This window comes from Bactrocera latifrons, unplaced genomic scaffold (assembly GCF_001853355.1).
Source record: "Bactrocera latifrons isolate USDA-ARS-PBARC rearing strain unplaced genomic scaffold, ASM185335v1 scaffold_39, whole genome shotgun sequence".
In the NCBI taxonomy this organism is placed as follows: Eukaryota; Metazoa; Arthropoda; class Insecta; order Diptera; family Tephritidae; genus Bactrocera; species Bactrocera latifrons.
Window position 1 is genome coordinate 665,415 of NW_017537034.1, and position 27,714 is coordinate 693,128.

The following is a 27,714-nucleotide window of genomic DNA, read 5'->3' on the forward strand; positions in this document are numbered from 1 at the left end:
ATATAACCCTATATCTGACTCTTTTAGTTTTAGGACTTACAAACAACCGTTATGTGAACAAAACTATAATACTCTCTTTAGCAACTTTGTTGCGAGAGTCAAAAAAGAATTTGAAGATATTTAGTATAGTCTAATCTCTCTTTTTTCTAACCCTGGACTTCGACCACTATTTAAAAAAGTAAATATTTAGAGGACCGGACAAAGGAGTTAGGAACATCCTTGCTAAGTAAGTACCTCCTCAGTGCTTTAAATCAATCACAGTCATTTCTTTCACAGAAACAAATCAACGCACTATAAGTCATCTGGAACTCATCTCGGCAAACTGAGGGCTTACATGATCTAACCGATTGCTTCACAGCTGAGATCAATAAAAATATGGTAATTGTTATAGACGGCAAGGCAACAAGATTTAGAGCTGAAAACTTTTTCAAGTGAAAAATCTTCAGAAGACCTATGAACTATACAGTTCGAGCAATTATTTTAGAAAAGTTAAAATAATAATCGGTGAAATCTCCGTCAGTTTTAAGCTATTTTCTTAATATCTCATTTTCTATGATTTAAAATTCAGAACAAAATTCTTCCCAACATCGTTTGTATCAAATGGCAAGTGAATAATTTGCACAAATTTTTCCTGGTGAAACTTGATCGGTAGATCCCACAATGCTGAGAACCGTGGGCTGGTAGATTAATGCATTTTATATCGTTTTTGCATAGAGGACCTTAGGTAGTCCCTGCTCTATATAGAGATAAAAATACTGAAGTAAAGAAACTGTTAGAAAATATACAATATAACGAAAAATGCTGCGACTTCATCTGCCTTTTCTCTTAACATTAAGTCCCTCCTTTTGACATTCCCAGAACTCTCATTAATTTCGTTTGAAAAAAAGTAAGAACCCCCTTAATACAAGCGTACAAATTACTGCAGTGTCAATGCAGTAAAGCTATTAATCTCCGAACTTAAAGTAAGTTAACTAATAGACATATTTGAAACACGCTCCGCTACTCACCAGTCGCATGCGCCGCCAACAAATCCTTCGAGCTCGAGTCCGGTTTCGTGGCGCTGACACCCAGCGCACTGACGCGCACCGAAAAGCGCGCGCCACTCTTCTGACGCCGCTCATTAATGCCCTTGTACAGCCACGAAATGGCGCAAGGAATAGCACCTAATTCGGTGGGCGGGTTCACGCCACCCAACATGGTTTTCGGTTGACCTGTGCAACGACGAAAAAAAAAATCACACAAAAATGAATACAAAACGAGAAAAAGTAAGCAAAAGAGACAATGAAACATAATGGCGAATTACAAAACAAAAAAACAAAAAAGTGAGGAAGAAAAATGTGCGATAAGCGTGTTGAGATTACGATTAATCTAGAATTTATTGCACATTTCCCGTTAGTGAGCGCAAAGCGAAAAGTATGAAAATGATAAAAGTAAAAGCGGAAACTTACCGGAATTCGGATAACCAATCGTGAGTAGACAGCCGTCTGAACCTTCCAATACGGCGGGTATCACCTCAGACAAAGCGGAAGCACAGATATCGGACTGTGGACGAAAAGAAAGCCGCCAAAAGCGAACGCATAAGTAAAGTAAAAGTTTTAAATAATGACTTGCCGCTTGATAAATTGCGACTTTAAGAACTTTCGCGTGCTGCTGACGATTGCGCGCACTCACCTGTTGATCCTCCGCCGTGAAGAGGCTATCGAAGGCGAACATTTTCGGCGCGGCCACCATGGGACCGCGCTCCTGCGACGTCGAGGCCGCGACGGCGCTCGCTGCCGACGGATCTGTCAGCGTCACTTGGCGTTTCTTCTTATCGACCGCCATGAAGTGCGGGTGTTCCGTGTCCGTGTGCGCGTCCGAGACACGCAACATCACCTTAACCTGCAAAGCACGAAGCACAAAATTCAAGTGCAAATGAAAAATAAATAAAAATTAAAGGAAGTAAATAAAAAAGAAAAACGGAAAATAAATTATGTGTACAAAAAACGGTTTGCAACGAGTTCATTATGACTAATGTCGCATATTTATGCTTTGTACTATATAGTCTACGCCACTTATGAATGACAACACTGTGTTTGTGCAACATGAAGCGCTCATACAGTAGCGCCGTTGATTGTGATCTTAATTGCTGCGGATTGTAATTTAAAGTAGATTTATGTTTTAACTTCATAACGGGCTGGCGCTCCTGCCATCCGCCAACCGCCACCTCGCATAATGTCTAGCGTCATTGTTGACAGACCGATATGATTAGCGGTAAATCGCAGACGGTAATTGGATCGCGTTTTTATGGCACACGTCATGCAATAGCCGACTTTGTTATGCCTGTGCCTCTGCATACTTAGTTGCTTAGGTACATATATGCTTAAATACTTGAGTTATGCTTTATTTGTACTTACCTTGCCGATACCGTAGTTTTCCTTGTTCGCAAGTCGACGCGCCAAACCCGGTGGCATGGGCGGTGGTGCCCGCTGTAGCGCCCCACAAAAGCCACCATTTCGCGCGCTGGCGTTTGGCAGTTCGGCGGTGCGACTTTTCGTCGAATTGTGAGTTTGTGCGAGTTTTTGTGCGGCCCTATGGGAAGAAAGAAATGAATATAGAGAGCACGATTAGTTAGTGAAATCAATATTTATAAGTTTTAAATAAGCTTTAATGTTATATTAGGGTGATGAGAAGGCTCTGAAGTGACTTATGAACCTTTTTATAGTAAGACTAAATCATTGTGTTTTGATAAAATAAGTGAGTAGAGAAACTTTAGACATGGGGGCAATAGTTCTCTGTTAGACGAGGAGGGAATCTACGATATTCCCACTAAATTCAACTAAAACGACAGCGTTTCAAAAATGCTTGTATTTGGATTTTACCTGTATCATATATAAAAATTTATTTATTTTGAAACTGGCACACAAGATCGAAGTCCCGTAAAGTAAAAAATCAATACCTAAAAGACAAAACCATAGCGGATTGAGCTTTTTAACCTTCTTAGGTATTCTGTCCTCTGACTATATAACTCGAGTTAACAGTTCTTCATCGGGTAGAAACTTGAGAAGTGACTATGCAGGCGATACTAGTATTGAACTCACTAACGGTGCGCTCGGCGCTGGTTAATGAAAGTCTAACCTCATTCTTAATGGCATCGAGTCACTTTGCAATAATACTAGTATGGGTGTAAGGCCTCAGCGCTATCTCAGGTAAGCGTAAGGCTTGCAAAGAAAGGCACCGTAGCCCCGATCGGTACTTCTCTCTCCTCGTGTGTTCTACAGATGGACAGTTGGAATTCGCGGGAGCTTGGTCTAAGCTGGCTTATGCGCTGTCGAAAGTTACTTTTGGTCTAAGATCGATCATAACAGATCCAGTCAGCTCTTTGCCCTCAGTAAGCAGTGGCTCAGTGAGCCATCTAGCTGGTTGTGGCGATTCTAAAAGAACATTGCTCTATCGGCTTCCATGCTGTAAGGTTGAGAATACGCCTGGCTGATGTTCGAGGGAAACATCTCAACACTTTCTTCTTGATTGCCCCACGTTTTCGATATCCAGATATCCCACCGAGATCGTGTGATTAGAAATTAAACATCTGAGAAAATTTGCATTCGCTACAAGGCACTTTGATGACTCCTAAGATCGAATAGAGAAGGCTTCTTATGGCTTCGTGAAGAACTGCATATAGTAGTCCTAGAGTGATCACTAAAATAATACATCGAACCGAACCTAATCTACGAAGCTTGTAGTTCAGCTTTATAAACTCATTAGCAATCTACAAAAATGATTTTAAGTACATTTATTTAAAACCGATAAATTCAAAAATTAGCCGAACTTAACTCTCTCAAAGCTCATTTTAATTTAAAGATTTTAAAAATTTCAATTTAAAGCTTCCAAAATTTAATACCTAAATTCTTTATAAGCATATAATTATAGATATAGTAGCAGTTATACATTTTTTTTTATATTTAGAAACCTTTAGTATCTCCTTATTCGCAACTGTGTTTTCCACCAAGAGCACAACATTTATTAATTTCCTTCTGTTTGGCCGTCTGGCTGTTGGAAAATAATTTCTAAGTTCAGACAACTTTTATCCTACTTTTCGTTACGAAATGTGTATGTGTGAATCGGCAGAAATCCTCAAAAGTGTTGCCTCAGCCACAAAAATCGTTAGTTACGGGTGAAATGAACTGAACATAACTAAGACAAAAAAAAAAATCCCAAAACACAATTATGATTCCCCAATATAATAACCGTATTAGACATGATGTTAATGACATTAATTATTACACAACATTAACACACGGAACGAAACCTCTTGTGAAGAGGAATACAGTATGGCATARGCGATGTGAAAATGTGTATGTATGTACATGTACAGTAGCAACTTTGGAAAGGTATTCAGATGCCATGTGAATGGCTTAAATAAATATGGTAGATATAAATACATATACATATGTACCTAAAATTAGAGGCAAAAGGAAATGAGAAGCAAAGTATGTATTTAGGGTGATTCAAAAAAAAAATTTTTTTTTTTTCGTTTGGTACTCTGAAAAATAGGTTCCTAGACACCTCTAGGGTAGCCTCTCCAAGAATGAGTTTTTAATTGTAACGGGAAGGTCCTCCTACTTACAGTGTTCTAGTTTTTCTTATTATCATGTAGAAAAATTTATATTTCGCTTCCAACTCCTTGAAAAAATATCTTGCTCCTTACATTTTGTAGAAAATTGAAGGCTCTACAAAAACAGTCTGTTGCGATTTTTTCGTAAACCCAACCGTTTAAAAGATATTAACGGTTAAAGTTTGATTATTTTTGGGAAATTTTTTTTCTTATGAATTTTATAACTCAATAACAAAAAAAAATCATTATGAATAATGAAACTCATAGTTTTGTAGGAAATTTATTGCTCTATAAAAATGGTCTCTTATGATTTTTCGATTAAGTTAAGCGTTAACGAGATATTCATCGTCAAATATCACTGCATATTAGGGTGAATCAAAAAAAAAATTTTTTTTTTTCATTTGGTACTTTGAAAAATAGGTTCCTAGGCACCTCTCAGAAAGCCTCTCCAAAAACCTATGAGTTTCATCATTCATAATAATTTAGTTCATTGAGTTATAAAATTCATAAAAAATAAAAAATTAAAAAAAAAAAACAATCAAACTTTAACTGTTAATATCTTTTAAATCGTTGGGCTTACGAAAAAAATCGCGGAGACCTTTTTTGTAGAGCATTTAATTTCCTACAAAACCTAAGGAACAAGATATTGTTTCAAGTAGCTGGAAGCGAGATATACATTTATCTATATGATAATAAGAGAAAATAGAAAACTGTAAGTAGGAGGACCTTCCCCTTACAATTAAAAACTCATTCTTGGAGAGGCTACCCTAGAGATGTCTAGGAACCTATTTTTCAGAGTACCAAAAGAAAAAAAAAATTTTTTTTAATCACCCTAATGTATATACAGAAAATATGGAGCCATTTCTAATATGAAATTTGTCTCCAAAACTCCTTCCTTTCTTCCTTCCTTTCCTTCCTTTTTCGAAGTAGTCAATAAAAATTATTTCAACATTCCAAAATACTGCCATCAGAGTGTTGCGTTTTTCCATGTTTTGGGGCGGGTTCATCGTGTGCAGTCCGCTCGGATGACTGTCGATTGGACTTCGAAGTGAAATGATGAAACCATGCTTCGTCCATTGTCACATATTGAGTCAAACCCTTAGAGTTATTATGCTTGAATATCTCCAAACACTGCTCCGTATGGATATTTCGTAGTTGTTTTTGGTCAAAAGTGAGCTCGCACGGCACCCATTTTACCCAGAGCTTTCTAATAATAAAACATTCGTGAATAATATGAGGTACACATTCAATTAATATCTTTAGAATACCAACTATCTCGAACAACTTCACGTTACGGTCACCCAAATTTTTTTTTTGGTCTTTTTTGATGTTTTCGTCGGTAATAACCTCTTTTGGTCGTCTACTATGTTCACCGTTTTCCGTGCTCATCTCACCAAGCATAAACATAGCGTACAAATCCTTGTTGGTGGGTTTTCCTGGCGCAGTATCCGCAAACTTATCAGACCTAGTATTTGCTTCAACTGTATTTTTTCTCTTCAAAAGCCAATACTTTATCAATACGAGACACTTCCTTGTATCCTTTTTTTACAATCAAGAAGTTGCTTCACTCAAAATGAGATAATACACAAATGAAATCTCGAAATGTAAAAATTTTTCTCGCACCTATTCAATGTTAGGATTAACTTTACATAATATGGATTTTATTCTATTAGCGCCATCTATGTGTCCAGACGGGGGCTTTTTGATCTATTATATGCTTCAGTGGAGCTCTGAGAACAACGTCTAGTCAGATACTAAACGTCATTTTACAACAGACCTTTTCCGTAAGCGACTGGTATTGAAGTCAGCTTTTAGACTGGGGGAATTCTCCTCCTTAGCCACCTGTAATAAGGGTCCATCTTAGATAGTTACTTAGGAGGTTCCTGTTTCTATCCAATACCATAAATTTTCAAAATTCATATATCATATAATCAGGCTCGATGAAGTAACAACCAGAATCAGCTTCCGTCTACCAGACCATTGCAGTTTCAAGCAAGGGGAGATCGTAGAAATTAAAGAAAGTGTGCTCAAAGCAAGGAATATATTTACAAAGTGTTTTCCAAAGTAAGCAGGACTTAAAAAAAATGCTTTTTTTTTGTCAAAATCAATTTATTTTATTCAAAATAGTCTTCCTCGGATTCAATACAGCTTCTTGCACCGTTCAAAAGCATGTCGAACTAGTGTTTTAGTTCGTTTGCCGGTATGGCCGCCAATTAAAAAAAATATTCAAAAAATTCTGTTTACTTTGGAAAGCACCTTGTATGATAAGAATAAGGATCTAAAACCATTTCGTGGTTCGGTTCGAATTAGATCGAAACGGATCGAGTTAAATACTCAGCACCATTTAGAGTGGTACGGTACCAAATAAAAGTGAGAAAATTATGAAAAAAATGCTACCTTAAAGTATATACGAGTATATATTGAAAGAAGGACGAAATGCGTCAAACAAAACCTAAACGTCAACATGAAAATATTTTGTTTCACTTATGCACTTCTTCATTTTGTTGGAGATCAATTTTCCATACTTCAAAGCACAGAAGACACGTATTGTCAAGAGAGGCAACTAACCAACAGAGAGATATGCGCACAAAGAATGTGAAGATAAAAATGATAGGGGCAGAAAAAAGTGAAACTCCCGAAAAAATACCAAAAAAGAAACACCAAAGAATTCGACTGCCAGTTAGCTACTCACACATTTCAAAGGATTCACACAACAAGAGAACCGAGGCTCAGTTGCGTTTTCGTTGGTTATGCTACGCAGTAAAGCGAATGCCACAAAAGCAGTGATAAGCAGCAGACAGTATTACAGGCACACATACACATACGCATACATAACAATGATAACTACAAAATAGTCTAACATACATTTAGGCGTTGAAGCAGGTTCTTTGCATGAAAGCGTGATACTGCCAGCCAAGCAGTCTGCTCTTGTGGCGGCAAAGCAGGAAAATCCAACGCTGCGGCACAAGGCAAAGCCGTTTGATGTGCGTGTGTGGGAAAAAAAGAAGCGGTGAGCTGAGCAAACACAAAGGCTGATTTTTTTTCGTCAGCTATGAGATTGTACGCTTTGACTGCTAAGCTTGCATATCACATCGCTGCTTCTGCAGCTTCAGGTTTTAGGAAAAAAATATATATCATTGTTCGGTGCTTTAAGCAAAAGAGCCAAAAAAGAGGTTAAGTTATGCCGGCAAGTGTGTGGGAATGCGGTGAAAAGTGCACGATTTCCCGAATGCATGAAGGCGGCGAGGTGTTTTGGCTTTCGTTATGCCTTGTGGTTTATTATCGTTTTTCTATGCTTTGACGTCGATTTTAATACCAGAAATTGTTGTGTGCTGGCATTTGTGCGGAAAGAATTAGAAGTCAATGTCATTGCACCAATTTTTTTTGGAAGAAACGTCAGCAAGGCTTGGCTTATAAAGTAGTTGAATTTTGGCTTGGCTAAATTATTTAATATGCGTTTTTGCGTCACTAAAATCTATAGTTTGGAGATTGCGTACTCTGGACCATACACTCATTTCGCGATTTATTCGCTTGATGTCGCAGGTTTGTCTTTAAAGGGCTGCCGCAAATAGGAGACATTCGTCAGCAACCGACGGATACAATGAAATATCTAGAGCTCATCCTGGATAATAAGCTTTAATGGAAGCCGAATATCCAAGAGAGCACAAAAGGCATCGATTGCCTTATTCTGGTCAAACCAAAGGTGAGGTCTCTCACCGAAAGTGATCCTCTGGCTCTACAATACCATAATCAAGCCCATTAGGTTCTATGGAGACTTTATGTGGTGGATGGCTTTTGAAAACCATACTTGACTCGAGAACTTTCAAAGATCGGCGGTTATCAGCATGTCTGGTTCGCTAGAATCCACCTCAACCATGGGTCTTAACGATATATTGCACATAAGTAGAGCCTGTAAACATCGTCGGAATAAGTGTCTGAACACTCGTAAATCCTCACACACTTTGATGTCATACCACCAGATCACTTCAATTATAGAGTCGCCAAACCGAACTCTGATGGCTACTTTTCTGCCCATATACCGGCGAGGGAGTTGTGGGTAGAAAGACGAAGTTGGAGGAGAGGTGCAGTATGCTTCTTCACGGATGGGTCAAAGCTTGAGGTGAAGGTTGGTTTACTGTCATGAGCTCTTTATCAATTTCAGCTTCAGACTTCCTACAGTCTTTTCCAAGCTCAGGTTGTAGCAGTAGATCTCATTCAGTGCAGTGACCATCCACTCAGATAGCAGAGCGGCCATACTAGCCTTGAACTAAATAACAGCATTCACTTTTGGTCTATGGATGCCTAATTTCGCCTATGTATAGCATCGAGTGTCTTTGTGGTAAAATTGGTATGGGTGCCAGAAAACAGCGGAATCGAAGAAAAATGTAAAGCTGATGAGCTAGCAAGGAATGGAACCGTAAAACCTCCATGGGTTGAATGGGAGCGGTTAGGTGCTCCCGTATCCTCAAGTATTGCATTCATTATTTACAATCTCAGATAAGGAGACACACTATTATTAGAAATATATACTTTCCGAATTTCATGAAGCTTTCTTCCATATTTACCGATAGATATGGTACAAAGTCAACCGAAAGTTAGAAGTTATTTAAATTTGGTATTATATATGGGAGCTAAGCGAAGTATTGACCCGATTTAACCATTATGGCAACTGGGAAACTGGTCAACACAAAGATATTCTCTCCGAATTTCAACACTCAAATATTGACCCATACGTTCGGAAAAAAAAAATAGTCAAATGCCCTGCAGTTCAGATATTTGGTGCCTGGGTTCTTGAAAAGTTATATCACAATTTTTACAATTTTTGGTCATAACATTAAATATACTTTAAGGTACATTGGTATTTTATTTGTCAACTGAAAGTGAAAAAATCATATGGAATATTAGTTATGAAGTAGGCGTGGTTGTCGTCCGATTTCCACTCTCCATTTTTATAGCGTATAATATGAATGGTTAGGTAACTGCACACCGCAAATTTAGCTTTGAAATTGGTCCGGTAGTGTCTGAGATATAAGATTTCACCCAAAGCTGCCACGCCCATTCAACAATTCTTTACACCTGCACCTTTCAGGCTCTTCCTCACCATCCTCGTTATTGGGGAGTGGCCGTGGTGATTAACTGATTAGCCAAGAGGTGTGGTGGAAAACAGCCCCTGTTTTTCAACTCGTCTCGTCAACTTCTCATCTTGTCGAGTTTATATCTATCTCGATTAGCTTTAGGTTATGATTATACTCAGTAGCAGCATGTTATGAGAGTGTGAAAATAGTCGAAAAAACGAATGTTAAAATTATAAAATCAAATAAATAAGATCGGTTGGGTCCAAAAGGAGAGAAATTATTCAACATGTTTTCAGAAACGTTTTGTGCTTGGCACTTTGGATTTGGAAAGCCTACGGCCTTTTGAACGCTTATCGACTTCAATGACGACTTTTATAGTACAAAAAGCTGTTGTAGCCGAGTAGGCTATTATACATACATATGCTCGTGAGTTCAAATTCAGGTTTGGGTCGAATCTATACTTATTTCCTCAGAAGTGGTGATCACAGGTCCTTTGTAGCTCGGCAGATATTTTAAAACTTTCAAGTGTATGTCTGATTTTGAGAAGCTGGTCTATAAAGACATTAGTTTTATATAGTCGTCTTAGAAGGCTTTTTCATTTACTGAGCCCCTGCATATTGTACTGGAACCATGGACTGAATATTTTACACATTTTCCATCATAGAAAACACTACTATTTCCACCAAAATACTATAAATTCTACCAAGATTTATCAACTACCTAATTTATATCCTTAAAAGTAAGCTTCATTTTCAGCTTTCACTAACTTCTATTGCAACTTTCAAACTAATTACTCAAATAATAACCTCAAATACACCGTTAGCCTTACTACAAATAAGCTAATCGCAGCATTATAAAGTATTTTCCCAAACAAATCACTTCGGGTGTCAACAAACCGACGCTTTAAAGCACCGTTGGCACATGCAAGAAAATCTAGCATTTAAATTTTAAAGCGAAAATGTTTGGCAAGCGCAGAATCCAGTAAAAGCGTTTGTGCGAAAGGTCCGCAGTGGAAAATATAAAGTTTCTGAAAAGGAAAACAAAACTGGAAATGCCGCAGGGCAGCTCTACAAAATATATTTAAAAGCACACACACACATTCTCATACGCAACCGTGTTGCTGTAAAACAAGAAGCGTTAGTGGCAGACAGTTGGACAGACAGACAGCTACAGTGAGTCCTCGAGGGAATACCTGTGTGCTGCCAGTGCGCCGAATGAAATATATTTTTTAAGCTGTACGTGTAGCTTTGACGTGATGGAAATGAAGCAACAATGACTGACATGGTCACAAGCCCAATCACACAGTTGGTGGAAAATGCTCTTAAATACAAGTGCGCAACTGCTCTACTCCGTGTATAAATGTGTTTGTGTTTGGGCGGCGTAAAAAGCGAGTCAGCAGAGGAATGACAATAGAAAGATAGGTCTGGAATGACGAGACATGATGGACGACAGTTGCGCAAAAAAACTGGGATACATCAAAAAGTAGATATTTATGTGTAGGTATGTACAAATGTACCACTGCCTTTTATTAGGGTGGGTCGTTTTTCATTTGAAGAATATACATATATATATTTTTATGCCCTAAGCAGGGTATATTACATAGTTTTGGCATGAAGATTGTAACGTCTATAAGGAATTGTGGACTGTACAAAATTTTTGAATAAATGATCAGTGTGACCAGCCCAGTCGATTTGGTCATGTCCGCGGGCACGTCTGTTTGTCTGTATATACGCGAACTAGTTTCTCAGTTATAATAGTCTTTTCTACCCAAGAAGCTGCTCATCTGTCGGATACGCCGATATCAGACTACTATAGCATATACGTCAATAAATCAGACTACATTCTCCCAATGTTGGATTTCAATGGATACTTCCAGGTGAGGATGTCCTATAGACGAAATAGGGAAGGTACATAATAAGGGTAGAAGATATCATCTCAGTCTATAACGACGGGTTCAAAATGGACTACGGAGTAGACACGCGAGTATTTTCCGATGATCGGGACATTTATCTCTCTATCCGTCTACCGAAGTCGACTATCATCTTCTAAGCGTAAGTACTGGGCATGGATAAGGCGTGCGAAACTCTATGGAAAAACTATGAGAGGATACATAAAGCAGCAATATACACAGAAAGCACAAAGCTCACTAGAAGACAAGCAACGAAAAAGCAGACGAAGCTTTCCTTAACGAATCTGAGGCAGAGCTAATACCAAGTCCACTAGGATCAATTAAAAGAGTGATTAACATATAATTTCAACAACTTGCAAATAACAGATGGAAAAACACAACAAAATGTAATATAACTAAACCGTTATGGCCAACAAATTACAAGAAAAGAACTAACGAAATATTATATAGGTAAGAAAAAGTATTTACAGAGTAACTGCTACCATAACAGGGCACTACATTTTGGAGAACATGCATCTCATTTTGGACCCACAACAACATCTACCATGGCTGTGAAATAGTAGGGATGCCCAGCCCTATCACAGATCCGACACAGAACACTTGGAATCCATCAAGCACCAAACCTAGAATGGATTTCTACAAAAACCAATCGGACATAAGTAGCTTCATCGAAACCTCAAAATGGTTTGAAGGAAGTGAAAAGTGATAGCAAATATAACAAGTAAGGAAGGGTCATATGAACATTTTATATTCTCGCATCAAATACCGTATTTGTGTAAAGTTTTATTCCGCTATCATTGTTTGTTTGTGGATATATTATACAGAGAAGGCATCAGATGGAATTCAATATAGCGTTATATTGGAAGAAGGCGTTGTTGTTACCCGATATCACCCATATTTCCTACATGTCATCAGGGTGTTAAGAAACTATTATGTACCGAATTTCATTGAAATCGGTCGAGTAGTTCCTGAGACATGGTGTTTGGTCTATAAGTGGCCGACGCCACGCCCATTTTCAATTTAAAAAAAAAAACCTGCGTGCAGCTTCCTTCTGCCATTTCTTCCGTAAAATTTAGTGTTTCTGACGTTTTTGTTAGTCGGTTAACGCACTTTTAGTGATTTTCAACATAACCTTTGTATGGGAGGTGGGCGTGGTTATTATCCGATTTCTTCCATTTTTGAACTGTATATGGAAATGCCTAAAGGAAACGACTGTATAGAGTTTGGTTTACATAGCTGTAGTAGTTTCTGAGATATGTACAAAAAACTTAGTAGGGGCGGGGCCACGACAACTTTTCCAAACAAATTACGTCCAAATATGCCCTTCCCTAATGCGATCCTTTGTGCCACTTTCATATCTTTATTTATGGCTAAGTTATGACACTTTATAGGTTTTCGGTTTTCGCCATTTTGTGGGCGTGGCAGTGGGCCGATTTTTCCCATCTTCGAACTTAACCTTCTTATGGAGCCAAGAAATACGTGTACCAAGTTTCGTCATGATATCTCAATTTTTACTCAAGTTACAGCTTGCACGGACGGACAGACAGACATCCGGATTTCAACTCTACTCGTCATCCTGATCACTTTGGTATATATAGCCCTATATCTRACTCTTTTAGTTTTAGGACTTACAAACAACCGTTATGTGAACAAAACTATAATACTCTCTTTAGCAACTTTGTTGCGAGAGTATAAAAAGCACAGCAAGTTCTAGTTAAGCTCAAAAGACAACAGGGCTACACTCCTACCCACTTACCTACCTATATAACCTATGCTGATTCCGTTATGTGACAGTTATTAAAAGAAGTGCTTCAAACTGAAATTAGGAGTAAATTTTTGAATAGTGAACTTTTTTCGTGGACATGTCGCACCAACTAGAAACCATTTATAACGTTAGACAATTTTTTAGCATTAAATTAGATAAATTGTCTATTTTTTGAACTATTGTAGTCGAAAAACTATAACTTGATTGAAGAAAAATCACATGTTCAAAATCCATCGGTTATATTGAGCAGCCCTAATGTATATGTCCGAGTACATATATACCATATAACAACTCAAGCAAGTAACAACATACTACAGCGCAACAGCCGATACGCATACATAGTGATATACTTGTGTATGCGTATATTTGCATATATACACAATCATAAAAGAAATGTCAGCTGCTACGAGACAAAACCAGGTTAAAAGTTTAAAATATGCTAAAGCATATTTTGAGGCGCTTTCCATAACAATTCCGTAGCTTATGGCAGTTAGAGAGGTTTTACGCACAAATGTACATACACCATACACTCGTACATACATATATACTATATATGGTATACATTTTGTTGTACTTCTTTGTTCTAACTCACTTTGACATGTTTTTGTTGCCGCTGAGTTTGTTGTGACGCCTGCTCGCAGTGCCGCTGGGGTCTAAAACAATGTTGGACTAGAGTAGCCCTTGTTTTGTCAACTTTGTAGGTTTTACAAATTTTTACATGCTTTAATAAAGCAAGTAGTACAATAAAAGTAAAAGGCAAAAAGGAAAACTCTGAAACAATATAAAGCCAATGGTCAATGGAAAAACAACAAACGATATAATGGAAGTAAATTTAGTTTTGCTCTTAAAGCATACTAATTTTCCCATCTTGAAGCGTTAAATAAAGGACAAAATTAATTTTTGTCTACATATTTTGTAGAAGAATTGTTTCCAGAAATAACAAAATTGAATAAAGCCTCGTCAATTTCAGGTATGAGAAACATGTAAATGAAGCAAGCTCTTAGCCTTACAAAGTTCATTCGGAAGATGAGTTAACTAAGATCCGAGATTTTCTAATTTAAGCCTTTTGAAAATTAAACCAATTGCACAATTTTTCATTCAGTTGTCTCCATAGTGTCTTAAAAGACAAGGGTAGTCATCATAATGAGATCACCTAAAGCAGGGTAATTTCAGACTTTAACTCCGGTGGCTTACGGCGACAACAACAATAAAAATTACGACAACATAGTTCGCAGAATAAAAAATTCTATTCTACTTAAAACTACTATTTCTACTGAATTAACATATACGATCCCTATACTTAATAGAGTGTGAGCCCATACCAGCAGACAGTCAATGAATGACGTTTATCCCGTTAGTTTCATGTGAGTAACGGCGAACAAGATGGCGTCAGCGCAAGTGAACTTGCTTGCTTGGATCATTTTGAGCATTGTTCTTGAACAATATGCAGCCAAGTGAGTTATAGCGGGAGTACCCTTTGATTTAAGGGGCTATACCAGTATGACACTTTCCAAAAAAAAAAAAAAAAAAAAAAAAATAAAAAAATACAAAAATAAAAAAAGAAGTTTTTATTTGTTTTTTCGAAAGCTTATATTTTCATAAATATCCTGGGAATTACACTTCGATCACTCGGTGGTGCAAACAAATACTGAGTGAAACTTTAAACACGTTATCTTTCAAAATTGCTGGCGTCATAACTCAACGAGAAATTAACCGATTGACTTCAAATTAAAACTGAGTATTGTTGAATATATTTACTATACAATGACGTACGATCTTCTTGATTGTTTGAAAATTGTCAATTTGGCATAAAAAAACGACCATTTTTTACCTAAAAAAAACGATTTTTTTTTTCAAAATTACGTCATTTTGTTCATTTGGTATATTTTTTATTGTATGTATTTTTAAGTTTAATAAACTTCTCAAATTTCTTCGTTTCAGCTACTCTTTTTGGCACCTCCGAAGAGAGCCCATAACTCTGTTATTTTTCAACAATTTTGTAAAAATAACATCTTAAAATATAGCTGAAAATATGCCTTATTACCTTTAAGGAAGTTTTAAATATTCATTGGCGTAGTTTCTCTTAAAAAAATATTCGCGAAAATCGGCTAATTTTTCATGCGTCACACTGGTGTAGCCCCTTGAAGTAAGAAGTGTTCAGGAATGGTATGTTATGAAATGAAATACGCAATGGTTCTGGAGTTCATAGAAAAGCTTAACAGGGTTATTACGAGGAATCATATACTATTAATATGGATCACAAGGGTATTGAGACAAAACAAGCACGCTAACCTCTGTCTAAGGAAGCGTTCTCAACCAAGCCGATAGAACCGTTTACCTGTTTTTCAGTGGGTCCACATACATACATATTATAGATATACATAAAACTGGTTCGGTGAGGTCGTTCGCATTTCCAAAAATCGACTTTTTTTGTTTGCTTTATTAAATTCTACAATACCCCTAGAATATAGTCCTAAATTTTAAAGTTGATCTGAGTAATAATTTCGGAGATACGGCTAGAGAACTTGTGCACTCAAGGATAGCTGCGCTAAGTGCCCTGTCTTTAAACGCGTTTTCCTCGAAACTGTGTTTTTGAAGTCGGTGGACACGATTTCTCGAAAAGTTATCGACCGATTTAGTTCGTATTACATGTACATGTACACGTTTTTGAAATAATATTATCTAGTTATTGAATGAAGGATTTTTTCTTGTTTCATTACAACTTATTTTTCTGACCAAAAAATGCCGAAAATTTTACCAAAAATGAGATTTTTTGTTTAAAGTCCGAGAAAAGAAGGACAATTTTAAAAATTTTTTATTTCCTACATTCAAAAACGAGATTTAGGTATTTACTAACAGAATATGCTTAGTTTTTCAATTTTATATGAACCAATAATAAGTTATGCTGTCCACGGCGAGAGCACTTTTTTGAGACACACCCAGGGAAAGACCGCATTTTCAACATTTTTGTATCGAAATTTCAGGAGATATTGTTCGAATATATACATTTGAAATAACATATTATATTTTTCAAATATATGATTGCTTGTATTAAAAAAAAAATCGTGAAAATGCTTTTTTTTTGTACCTCTGAAACCCCCCTAACCTCATAAAGCACTTTGGACTCGGGACTCATGGGAACGGACGGAAGCAAGGGCAGAACCAAGCGCGTAGCAACCTATCTTCTCGAGGGGACGTACAACTGACGTGACCACGCAAAGGGTAGAGGCAACTGGCGAAGTTTTGTGCTCTCCGCCCCGACCGACCCACGGTTATTGTGCCAAAGAAGTGAACAACTGCCACATGATTTTACAACAAATACCATTTACTGAGATCAAATTATCAAATTGTCCGCTAGTGCGGTCAAATTCCTTGCAAAGCTGGCTCGTATCTCCACAAATTTCGAAAAATGGAGAGACTGAAAATGTAGGTTACTTTTTTAGGATAAACTAAGCGTTTGTGGCTATAGACACCATTAAATTCGAGTTTGTGGCACAGTGTAACCAAACTATAAAAATTTTAAAGGATTTTAGACAGGAAAGCTTAGCCATAACCTTACGTAACGAACAATACACTGAAATACAATTGTGAAAAGAACACGATAAGCGCAACAAGCAGGCTAAAAATCAAAATGGCATTTATTAAAAGTCTCATTAGGTAAATGGTTTTATGTTGTAAACTTAGTTTGTTGCGATTTATGGCGTGCGATGCAGGAAAAAACGCGAAAAGTGAAATAAAAGTTCGGGAGCAGGGTTGCCACGACGCCAAAGGGCGTGCGCGTAATACGTTTTTGCTGATAACGGTGCTGAATGCCGATGGCAAGAATGGCAATTGGTGCTTTTCGATGGCACTATAAGGCGCTCAGCCGCCACAACAACATAAATATGTATGTACTTGTATATATGTATACCCCAGCAATCATAAGTATATGAGTGGTGTGGCGTTAAAATCGCATTATGCAAGTATTTGTGGGAGCTTCAACATGAAATGCGTCAAAGACGAAAAGTGGATAAACGAAGTAGGAAATGGTTGAGTTCGAGAGTCAGATAGAGTTAGTGGTGTGTAGCGCCTATGAAAATGCTGAACGGTGAGAGAGAAAAGCGTTTGCATTTTACGAGGTGATAAAATTTCGCTTTGCATAAGTGTGTGTGTATGTGCTCTTCTATATATATATACACATATAAATCTGTGTATATTCATATAATAAAAACACACACACATACACAAGCAAGTATATTCAACTTGCTTAAGCATAGTAAACGTTTCCTCGCTGCGACTCTTGCAAATTACAGCTTTGACGTACTGCTTTTGCTTTGATCGTAAATAATTTTATGTCTCTTCGTTCGTCGTACTCTCTTTAGAATTTTTTAACTGCGCTTTGTTAGCGTTTAGCTTTTCCGTAGCACTTTTCCGCTTGATTTTCGCATTTGTCGTGGCATTTTGCCACTTTACTCAATGCATAATGAGTTTTTAAAAGTCCCGCTATAAAGCTGAGAGGGTCATAAAAAATTTAAGCGCCGGTAAATATTTAGAGTAGCTTTGCAATGGATGGAGAGTGGGTAAAATTATCGATTATATCGAGTGCAAGGCGACGCTTTTCAAGAAAACTGTGGAAATCAGCAAAGAGAAATGTCATAAATCCGGTTAATACGAAAGCGCTTTCATTGAAGACTAGCAGATATACAATATAACCGTTTAACTAAGAGTTAATATTGATTTTGTATTAATTTTTGTACAAAAATATATATACTAACATTTTACTATTCGGGCTTTCTTTACAGAGTGGTAAACTGGCATAAAATATAGAAGTTCATATTGCAGGTATGAAAACTCTTAAAACCTTGTTTAATCTTAAGAGACCGCTTTAAAAATTGTATAAGTTTTATAAAAACAGAATTTGTAATATTTTAAGCTTCCTCAAAATATCCATTATTAGAATATTGTATATTGGCCCTATATAAGCCCTCTTCGATTCGCTGTTTCTCTGCTCGCTAAATTTGAGGTTGAACATTTACTTTTGAGTGCAATTACAAATCCGACGTTAATACCATCAGATATTTTATACCAATTTAGATTTATACTACTTTTGATTCATACCAGTTTTTTATATTTTCGCTTAATTTTGAATTTTAGCAAAAATATATTAAGTAAAATAGAATTTCAACAGCGAATTGTTCGCTTGGATTGAATTTCTGTAATGTTGCGACCACGAACAAAAGTATTACTCAAACTTGGTCTGTTCCTAAAAGAGGTGAAACCATTTTTATTCTAAAATTTTTAAAATGTATTTTCCTTATATCAGTTTCGATTTATACCACTTTTGTTTTATATCAATTTTTGGTCTATTCGCTCCTTCTTAATCTTTCGAAAAAAATTAGTACAGAAGGATTTCAAAATGGAAATGTACATTTGGATTGAATTTCCGTATTATTTCGACCATGAACAATAATATCACTTAAACTTTTTGTAACCCAAAAAAAGGGTGAAACCACCTTTATATCAAATTTTCAAGTATATTTTATTTATACCAGTCTCGATTTATACCACTTTTGATTTATACCAGTTTTTTATTAATTGCTATGGCTGAAAGAGCATTTGAAAATAATATTATTTATAAAATTTTAATAGCCAAATGTCTACTTCAATTGAATTCTCGCAGTATTTCGACCAAGAATAAAAATATCACTCAAACTTGGCCTGTTCCAAAAAAGCTGGATCCACTTTTATTCCTTTTATTTTCAAGTATATTTTCCTCATTTTAGTTTTGATTTATACCAGTTTCGACCAATTTTTATTTATACCAGTCTTTGATCAATTTGCAACTCTTCGAGCTATTTCAAAATAATATAATATATAAACTTTTAATAACCAAATCTCCAATTCGCGAACCCAAATATCACCCAAAATTAGTTTATTGACCTTGAATAAAAGCTACGAATTAGCAACGTAGCCCAGTATTAATCAAAAAATATTAAAATATATTTTCCATCTTGCAAAATGATTAAATTTCTGTCGAATGGTTTTTTGTGTATGTACATATGTTATAATGTGTACCAAACCACAATTGCCACACAAAGACATTTTCGCATTTCCATAGTAATCAATAAACCGCAATTTGTAAATTACTATTTGTCTGCTTACCATTTTAATTATTTATTAAACAAGAATCAAAGCGAGAAGACAAAAGCAAAAACTTTCCAACCAAAACCAACAACTGTCAGGTAACTTGACTTCTGGCAGCTGCTCTAAATTATATATTAACGTTGAGTATAAGGTGAGAGTAGACATGGGCTTATGTTGAGCTAAGTATGTACATAAGCAGCACATAGACGGCCCTGGGTTCAAATTGGTGTCGAGTTGGAAATGAAAATATGCAACAAAATAGAAGTCCTTTCTTATTAAACTAATATTTTTTTATTACAAAAGACATCACTGATAGATGTCATGAGCAGTTTTTTTGTACTTAGAACGGTTGCTAGATACTACAAAGCGCTTAATGTAGAAGTTGGTCAATAAAATGGAAAATTTGCTCATCATTAAATAACAAATTAATGATGGCAAAGCAGCGATTCGAACAAAAAACTGGTATAAATTGCAATTAATGCAAGCATTAATTTATTTAAGTGACAAGAGATTTCATTGAAAACTGGTATAAATTACAATTTAAACAAATAATAACTAGTATCAACGCAAACTGGTATAAAAAACAAATGGTATTGTTGGAAATGGTAAAAATTACGATTAATACAAATCATTGTTGGTATAAATTGCAAATAGTTTTCTTTACAACTTGTACAACTGGTTACATTACCATTGCAAAAATCGGGGGGAAAAAAAAATAAAAGACTGGTATAAATTATAAACTTAAATGGGACAATTTCAAACTGTTCTAATAGGCGATCGAAACAAGCTATAACTAGTTCAACGACAAGCGGTTAAATTTAAAACTGGTATAAAATAAAAATAATAGCTGGTATAAATCACAAATATAAATCGCAAATGATTTCATTTGAAATTCTTAGAAAATTCAATTACACGAATCAAAACTGGTATAAAAAACCATCATTATATCTCATAATTAGTGTAAATCGAAAATTATTTACTTTAAAAATATTATAAATAACATATAACACAACCCATAATTGGTATACATCACAAATGGTTTAACTCAAAACTGGTATAAATTGTAGGACAATTAGTATAATTTAAAACTGGTATAAATTACAAATGATATAATTTAAAACTAGTATATCCTACAACTGATGTGAACCAGTTATGACTGGTATACACTAAATCATACATACTGGTAAAATTTTTAATCCATAAAGTAGGTCATGTATTCCTTTATAAATTAAAAAAAAAGAGCGAACTTCATTGGTTTTAAGCACCAAATTGGCGAATCGAAGATGGCTTGTATTACTGCAACTACCTTTACTTTCACAAAGGAAATAGTTAAATCGCTTTTAATTTATAGAATTTAAACTGCTAAACTTTAAATTTTCATATTGAGAACACTCGATAAATTTGCTTCCTAATACTTTCATGCAGTTCAATGAGTGGATATAAGTATAAATAATATTGATTTCCACAAACTCATACATGCCGACCAAATTTAACAAATTTGTCGATTGGAAAAAAGTGTCTGAGTATTCTCAACAACTTGCGACATATCATAACAGGTGCCTTGCACGAGCCACACGAATAATGCTTTATTGAATTTCTAGCCAAAAGGCTTAGATTTGTGAGCTTCTAAGAGCACAAGTGTGTTTATAACGAAGAACCTGCATGTGTGCATTTTCTTGCACGTAAACTTAGCTCAACAGAGTCAGCTGCCTAATCATGTTGTCGAAGTTCGAAGCACGTTTTGGGAACTTTCTGAAGAGCACATGCTCAGGATGCAGTGAAATATTAAGAAAGATGAAAATAAAAATACAAAATTACAAAAAGAAAAGCAAAGAAAGCAGAGAAAGATGAAAAAAAAAAAATTTTACAAGAATAACAGCTAAGAAAACAGCAAGATAGCTAAGAAGAGCGCAAAGACCAAAAGCGGCAGTTGGCTGCTTTACTATTCCCGCTGCAACAACGTGCTTGCAATTTCGTCACAACTTTTCCGTTTGTTTACCAAAGTAATAACAACAAAAATAAAGGAAAAAGCAACTACAACCAACAAAGAAAGTTTGTGACAAAACAATTTCGGGGAAAAAAGGTAAAGCAAAGAAAGCATTACTTGGGGCAAAAACTAAGTACGCGCGCAAGTAAGTAAGTAGGCGGCCTTAAGCAGTAAAATAAGGCAGAGTATTACAAGCGCCCAATCAATATAAGGAAAGCTTTCTTCATAGAACTTTTGTTTGTATTTGCTTAGGCTCTTTGCTACACGCCGCCACCGAACCGCTCCAAAGTGAACACCAGCATGCTGGTTGGAATTTTTGAGACGTGCAAACATGCGACATTTTTTTTTTACCCTTAGAGATATAAAAACCTTTCCTTTTCCACCCAGCCATCGCCGCCACAACAACAGTTTACTTTTAATTTCTTTTCCATTTCTTCATTGCCTACATTTTTATTTCCCTTCAACCCCTCCAGTACACCGCCACTGTTTTACTGCATTTTGTGTTTGTATATGTGTAGGTATACACTTATGCTTAGGGACGCTGCCGCTGCTCATTATTTGTCTGCCGCTGCTGTGGCGCTGGCCAAGTGGCAAAGTAATAATGAAGGTTACGTATACGCACCGCATACCCAATGTGATCGTGTCAGCTGAATAGAACATAGCAGCAAACGATATTGTAGGCAGCAAACGTCGTACAATTGCTTGCGGTATTTTTAGTATTCCATTTGTGTACGAATGGGTTGGCAGTTTCTTCATGCAGCCAACCGCTCATTCAATACCGCAAATAATCAAGAAATAGACTCGCCTGCTTCGTCGGCTATTTAAAAGTGTAAGGAAAGGTGCTCCTAGTTACGTTGTGTGTTATTTGTTTGGAGAAAGGGTAACTAGCAGCGCCGTTGGGTATCTTAGGTATTTCTGCAGTGTAGTTAGTGTTGGTGTGGGTACACTTAGGGTGTTGAGAAGAGCGCAGCAGACTTGTAGGTGAGCTAGGCAAAGCGGAATTTTTATTATTCCAAAGTAGAAAGTTGTTGTGGTACCATTTTTTCTTTTTTTTATATCTTGTGCGTTTTGTTTTATGAGTTTATTACTTATTTAAACAACGTTCTTAACTGTCTTGGATTGAAAGATGTTGACCAGCGTGGTGGATGCGGCGGCATAAATATGCTGTGTCACAAAACGTCATCAACAATTTAGTATTTAATTTTTATTTCGAAACAAGTGATATATAAATGGAATAGGTTACTCAATTTTGTATGCACGGAAATTTTAAAATGACCAAATTGAAAAGTTAGAGAGTAAAGTATGAGATTTGCACATGTTCGTCAATGGTTGTAAAGGTGAAGATGTATACGAATTTTAATGCATTTTGTAAAATTATTTTTGATTACTTTTAGTGTTAGCTGGGGCAAAAAAAAAAAGTTGAAGAATACAACAACTATATATTTACTTTAACTTGAAAAGGTGTTAGGATAGTTCATGTATTACTTTTACCCATTCGCGTTATAACCTGAATGGTGTCCAATATAATACATTTTCTCAAGAGGTTACATGAGTTTGCGGGATTAAAAAAATCGAATTCTTGATTGCCTTATTAAATTCTACAACACCTCTGGAATATTGTCCTAAATTTTAAAGTTGATCCTATTAATAGTTTCTGAGATACAGCGCAAGAGGTTAGCTAGGCCAAGTGCGCCGTCTTTAAACGCGTTTTTCTTGAAACTGTGTTTTTGAAGTCGGTTGGCAAGATTTCTCGAGAACTACTCAATCCTCAAAGACTTGGACGAAGGATTTATTTCCATTACAACTCTTTGGAAAAAAAAAGTCGGGAAATTTTAATTTTTTTTTTTTTAAAAAAATGTCTGCAAAAATCCAATTTTAAGTTTTTTTTCATTCACCCAAGTGCCGTCGCCATGGCCGAATTTAAAATATTTTCTTCCAAAAGTTGCACAATTTCTTTATTAATACTGTATAAATATAAATAAAATATTTAGTTTTTTATAAGAGAAAAATTTGTTTTAAAAAAGGCTATTTTTTAACCGAGGAAACCCATGTAACCCCTTAATTTAGGACAAGTTTATATATCTTGCTTCCTAACCTATACCATACCTACTTATCACGACGTCAACATGAAAATCTTAAATTATTTTATGAGGTTGCTGATGTCTACGATAAATACTTAAGCAATTTTTTTCATCTTTAGTACCACACGTCATACCGATAACAATGTGACTAAAATTTTATCAMGGTATCTCATAGCTTGACCGATATTTCTGTCATAAAGCTAGCCATATATACTGCGATCCTATGGCATAAATGAACCTGAAGAGGTATAGTTGTTCGTTTCCACAACAGTTCGGTCTAAGTAGTCGGAACGTACCCTGATTATTATGTGGCCAAGGACTGCCAACTTGGCACTGTGGTCCAAATTACTTCAGGAATGTTTTCTGCCACTATAACAACAACACTAACARCAGCTATAGTTCAATTTTGACTCTTTCTAAAGAAGAGTTGAGGCATATTAGAGACGCTAGCTATGCAAAGTTGTGTTCCGATATCTTCATTGATGACTCCATCARAAGGAGAATGAATCTKGTYYTGATGTTCAATTKCAACMCTTTTCCAACTCCAACATAACAATGTCAAGAATATGTTATGGACCAAATTTGGAAAATTTTTGTTGAGCGGTTTCAGAGTACCTTTTTTTTTGTGAAGGGCGCCACGCCCATTAATAACAATTTYTACTTTTTGTACTCAGAAACTTCATCTGAAGTACGAATTGGTTGAAATGAACAGTGTAGAGAATTTAGTCCCGGTTAGCTTTTTAAAGACCTAGGTGCGTTGTAAGCCAACCTATCTATCTGCCGAACACTAAATATGCCAAGTGTAGACTTATATCGAGTTTTACTAATATATCTCAATTTTATTTCAAGTCAGACAGTTACACGAACAGACCGCAATTCCACTCGTTTCGTCTTCCGAATACTATATAAATACCATATCTAATATACTATATAGCTCCATATCTAACTCGTTCAGTTTTAGGTGCTACAAGCATCCTGGAGGTGAGCGAAACTATTACTAAACTACATGTATTCGAAATATTTCCAAAATATTTCAATTTAAAATATTCAGTTATGCCCACTGACTCTCATACTCATACTACTTTAAACACGCCAGCATGGACTGTCTCTTTCCGCTCCATTCTTTTGTTTTAAAATTTCTTATTCCACTCAGCTTCGCAATCGATTGCTATTGAAAGCAAGATAAATGACTTTTGATAAAATGGATAACAGCATTTTTTTGGCGCCTATTTGTTGCTGCTGCTGTAAGCCTTTGCCTCGACTATTAGTTTGATTAATCGTGTTTTAGGCCATTTTATTTTCAGTTATTTTCGATTTTTTCACATTCTTTACATTCACATTCATATGTCATTCGATTGGAATTCTGCAGTTGCCGCTGCCTACCAAATTGGGACCCTTTTTCTTGGTGGCATCTTTTGCATTCCAATCAAATGGCGTTTGAAATTCAATTCATATATAAAAGAAATTTTTCATTTTTTATTAATGCAGCAAAGGCATGTCGGCATTTCAAGGATGGCATATATTAATAATCGTTAGCCCTGAGTGCTGTAAAGATTAAATTTTTTTTTTTTGGACAAAAGGAGATTTAAAATGTTGTATTTTATAGAACGATGAGGATTTTTAAATTGAAGAGAATTTTCTTCAGTTGGCTTTAAAAAGCATCTGTTCTAAACCTCCAGAATAAGTCGGTAAAGTAAGTGCTGGAAATTAGTTGGTGTAACGGTATTTTTACAAATTTTTCAAGAAAACTGTGCCGCACACATATAGGCTTTGGCTCAAATTGTAAAGATTATGAGCTGAATATATTAGGTTGTCAAAAAAGTCGGTATTTTCGCTAGTTGGCGTTGAGAGCGCGTAGTTCTAGTTTTATTCGTCGCTTCGGGTTATGCTACACCTTTTTGGAAAGCTCATTTCACGCGCTAACACGTGTTTGATTGATTGTCGTTAAGTCGTTCGTGAGTTATAGCGTCGCAAACATGGAGCAAAATGAAGGGAAAATACGGCATATTTTACAGTCTACTACGATAAAGGCAAAAATGCATCTCAAGCCGCCAATAAAATTTGTGCAGTTTATGGACCCGATACAGTTTCCATTTTCACCGCACAACGATGGTTTCAACGTTTTCGTTCTGGTTAGAGGTGGTCGAAGATGCGCCACGCTCCCGAAGGCCTGTCGTCGAAAATTGCGATAAAATCGCTGAATTGGTCGAAAGAGACCGGCATAGTAGCAGCCGTAACATCGGTCAAGAGTTGGGCATGAGTTCCCAAAAAAAATTTATGAACAATTGAAAAATGAAAAAAAATTCTATAAAGATACCGCAAAACTTTTTTGACAAACTATTATATTTTTTAATAATAAGAGAAGTTTAAGTTCAACAACGCAAGTGAAAAACTAATAGCAAGTTCTGAACCTACCCAAAGCAAAATTGTGTTCCAAGCTGATATATTTTAGCTCTTAGCAAAAAGCTAGCTGGCCTTTAGTGCCGTGTCGTGACTTCTATGGTTTGTAGACTCAAATAAAGGATAATAATTTGAACGTTTTGTTGATAAAATATGAGAAGAAACCTCTTTGAAGTCCCAGCAATATAAATATATATAGAATAAGAGAGTATAGGGGTACAGTATAACTATAACACTTGTTTGTTCCATTGACCACTCAAAGATCAACTATAAAGTATTGATTTTTCCAGAAAAATTGTTTGTTTCGTTGGGCGAGTCAGAAGATAAAAAAATGTACATTAACAGCATTTAATATAATATATTTATTTCAATATACACCGATACATTTCGAAAAAATTGAAGACTTACGATTCCGTAGCCGACTCTCTAGAGGACCAACGTAGAAGGTGTCTGGTGATGAGAAAAAATTATCTCAAAAGCTCAAAAACCAGACAAAAAGTTACCAGTTAAGTAAAAGATGAATACAGGTAATGACTGAAGTATTAGTCAAAATTTTTATTCTTAACAAAATGGCGATTTCCAAAAAAAAAAACAAAAAATTGTTTCCTGTGAAACTACAGAGTGGTATAAAAAATCGTAATCTTTCGTTCATTGCCTAAAAAATATGTCTACGAAGGGCGTGTAAAAATTTCGATCGGTCCATCTAACGAAGTTTTCAATATGGACGCTACGAAAGCAGACATAAAGGGGTAAACGCCATGATTTTCACCGCTTTTTTCTTCAGTAAGGTTTACCCTTTCATTATGGAAAGATATACGACGAAATAACTAGTCGAATTTATTAAAATTTACTACCAAAATTTACCACCACATCCTTAGAAGATCGAATTGACGCTAGAATTGAAAACACTTGAGCACCAGAATCGTAGTATGTTCGTGGCTGCATGGCTTCGTCAATAAGCAAAATATGCGTTATTGGTCAGGCAGCAATCCACACGTTCTCCATGAGTCACCATTGCATCCCGAAAACATTACGGTTTGGCGCAGTTTATGGGCACCCGGCGTCACTGGGTCGTAGTGCTGCCTTGATGATTAAGGCCGGCACGTTACTATTAACGGCACTGTGGGAATCGCTACCGCCGAATGATAACCGAATATTTTTAGCCCGAATTGGATGATATGGCCATAAGCCACACAGAGAATGTCTCAACCGATTTATTGAAAACTAAGTTTGGTGAACGTGTTATCGCAAGAAATGGTCCAGTCAATTGGCCAAATCAGTCGTGCGATTTGACGCCATTAGACTATTTCTTGTGAGACTACGTCAAGTCTATGCTCAAAGCTAACAAGCCAACGTCGATTGATGAACATCGTATAAATATCGAATGTGAAATTGCAACAGTGTTGGGCGATTTATGCCTGAAAACCGTCGAAAATTCGGTTCAGCATCCGGACTTCTGCAAGCATAGCTGTGGCTATGCAAAAGAAAACGAGTTCCATTCATAATATTATCGAATGCAGGAATAAAGAATACCATTGGTATCCCAAACTGTTTTATTAAAAAAAAAAAAAAAAACTTTGCACTTATTGAAAACCTCGTTGTTTCTAAAAAAACACTCAAATTTTTGGAAAATATTCTGAAATATAAGTACATTTTATATACTACTATGAGCAAAAATGGTACGGCTTTGTATATAATTTTAAAATCCTTAATTAGTTCTTCATAATCTTAAATAAAAAAGTATGACTGCCTTTTGCCTTCATTAGTATATAAAAAAAAA

At 36.0% G+C, this 27,714-nt stretch overlaps 1 protein-coding gene across 2 annotated transcripts in view; it reads right to left on the minus strand.

Moving 5' to 3' along the window:
* The window catches only part of LOC108972283 (kinesin-like protein CG14535), a 239,412-nt gene that overhangs the window by 9,138 nt on the left and 202,560 nt on the right, over positions 1–27,714 (minus strand). For both annotated transcript variants that reach the window (XM_018938832.1, XM_018938833.1), the window contains 4 exons: positions 2,397–2,571; positions 1,672–1,881; positions 1,449–1,542; positions 1,008–1,211 (listed from right to left, as the gene is read on the minus strand). In XM_018938832.1, the coding sequence (XP_018794377.1) occupies positions 1,008–1,211; positions 1,449–1,542; positions 1,672–1,881; positions 2,397–2,571 (683 nt within the window). The remainder of the gene's footprint in view (positions 1–1,007; positions 1,212–1,448; positions 1,543–1,671; positions 1,882–2,396; positions 2,572–27,714) is intronic.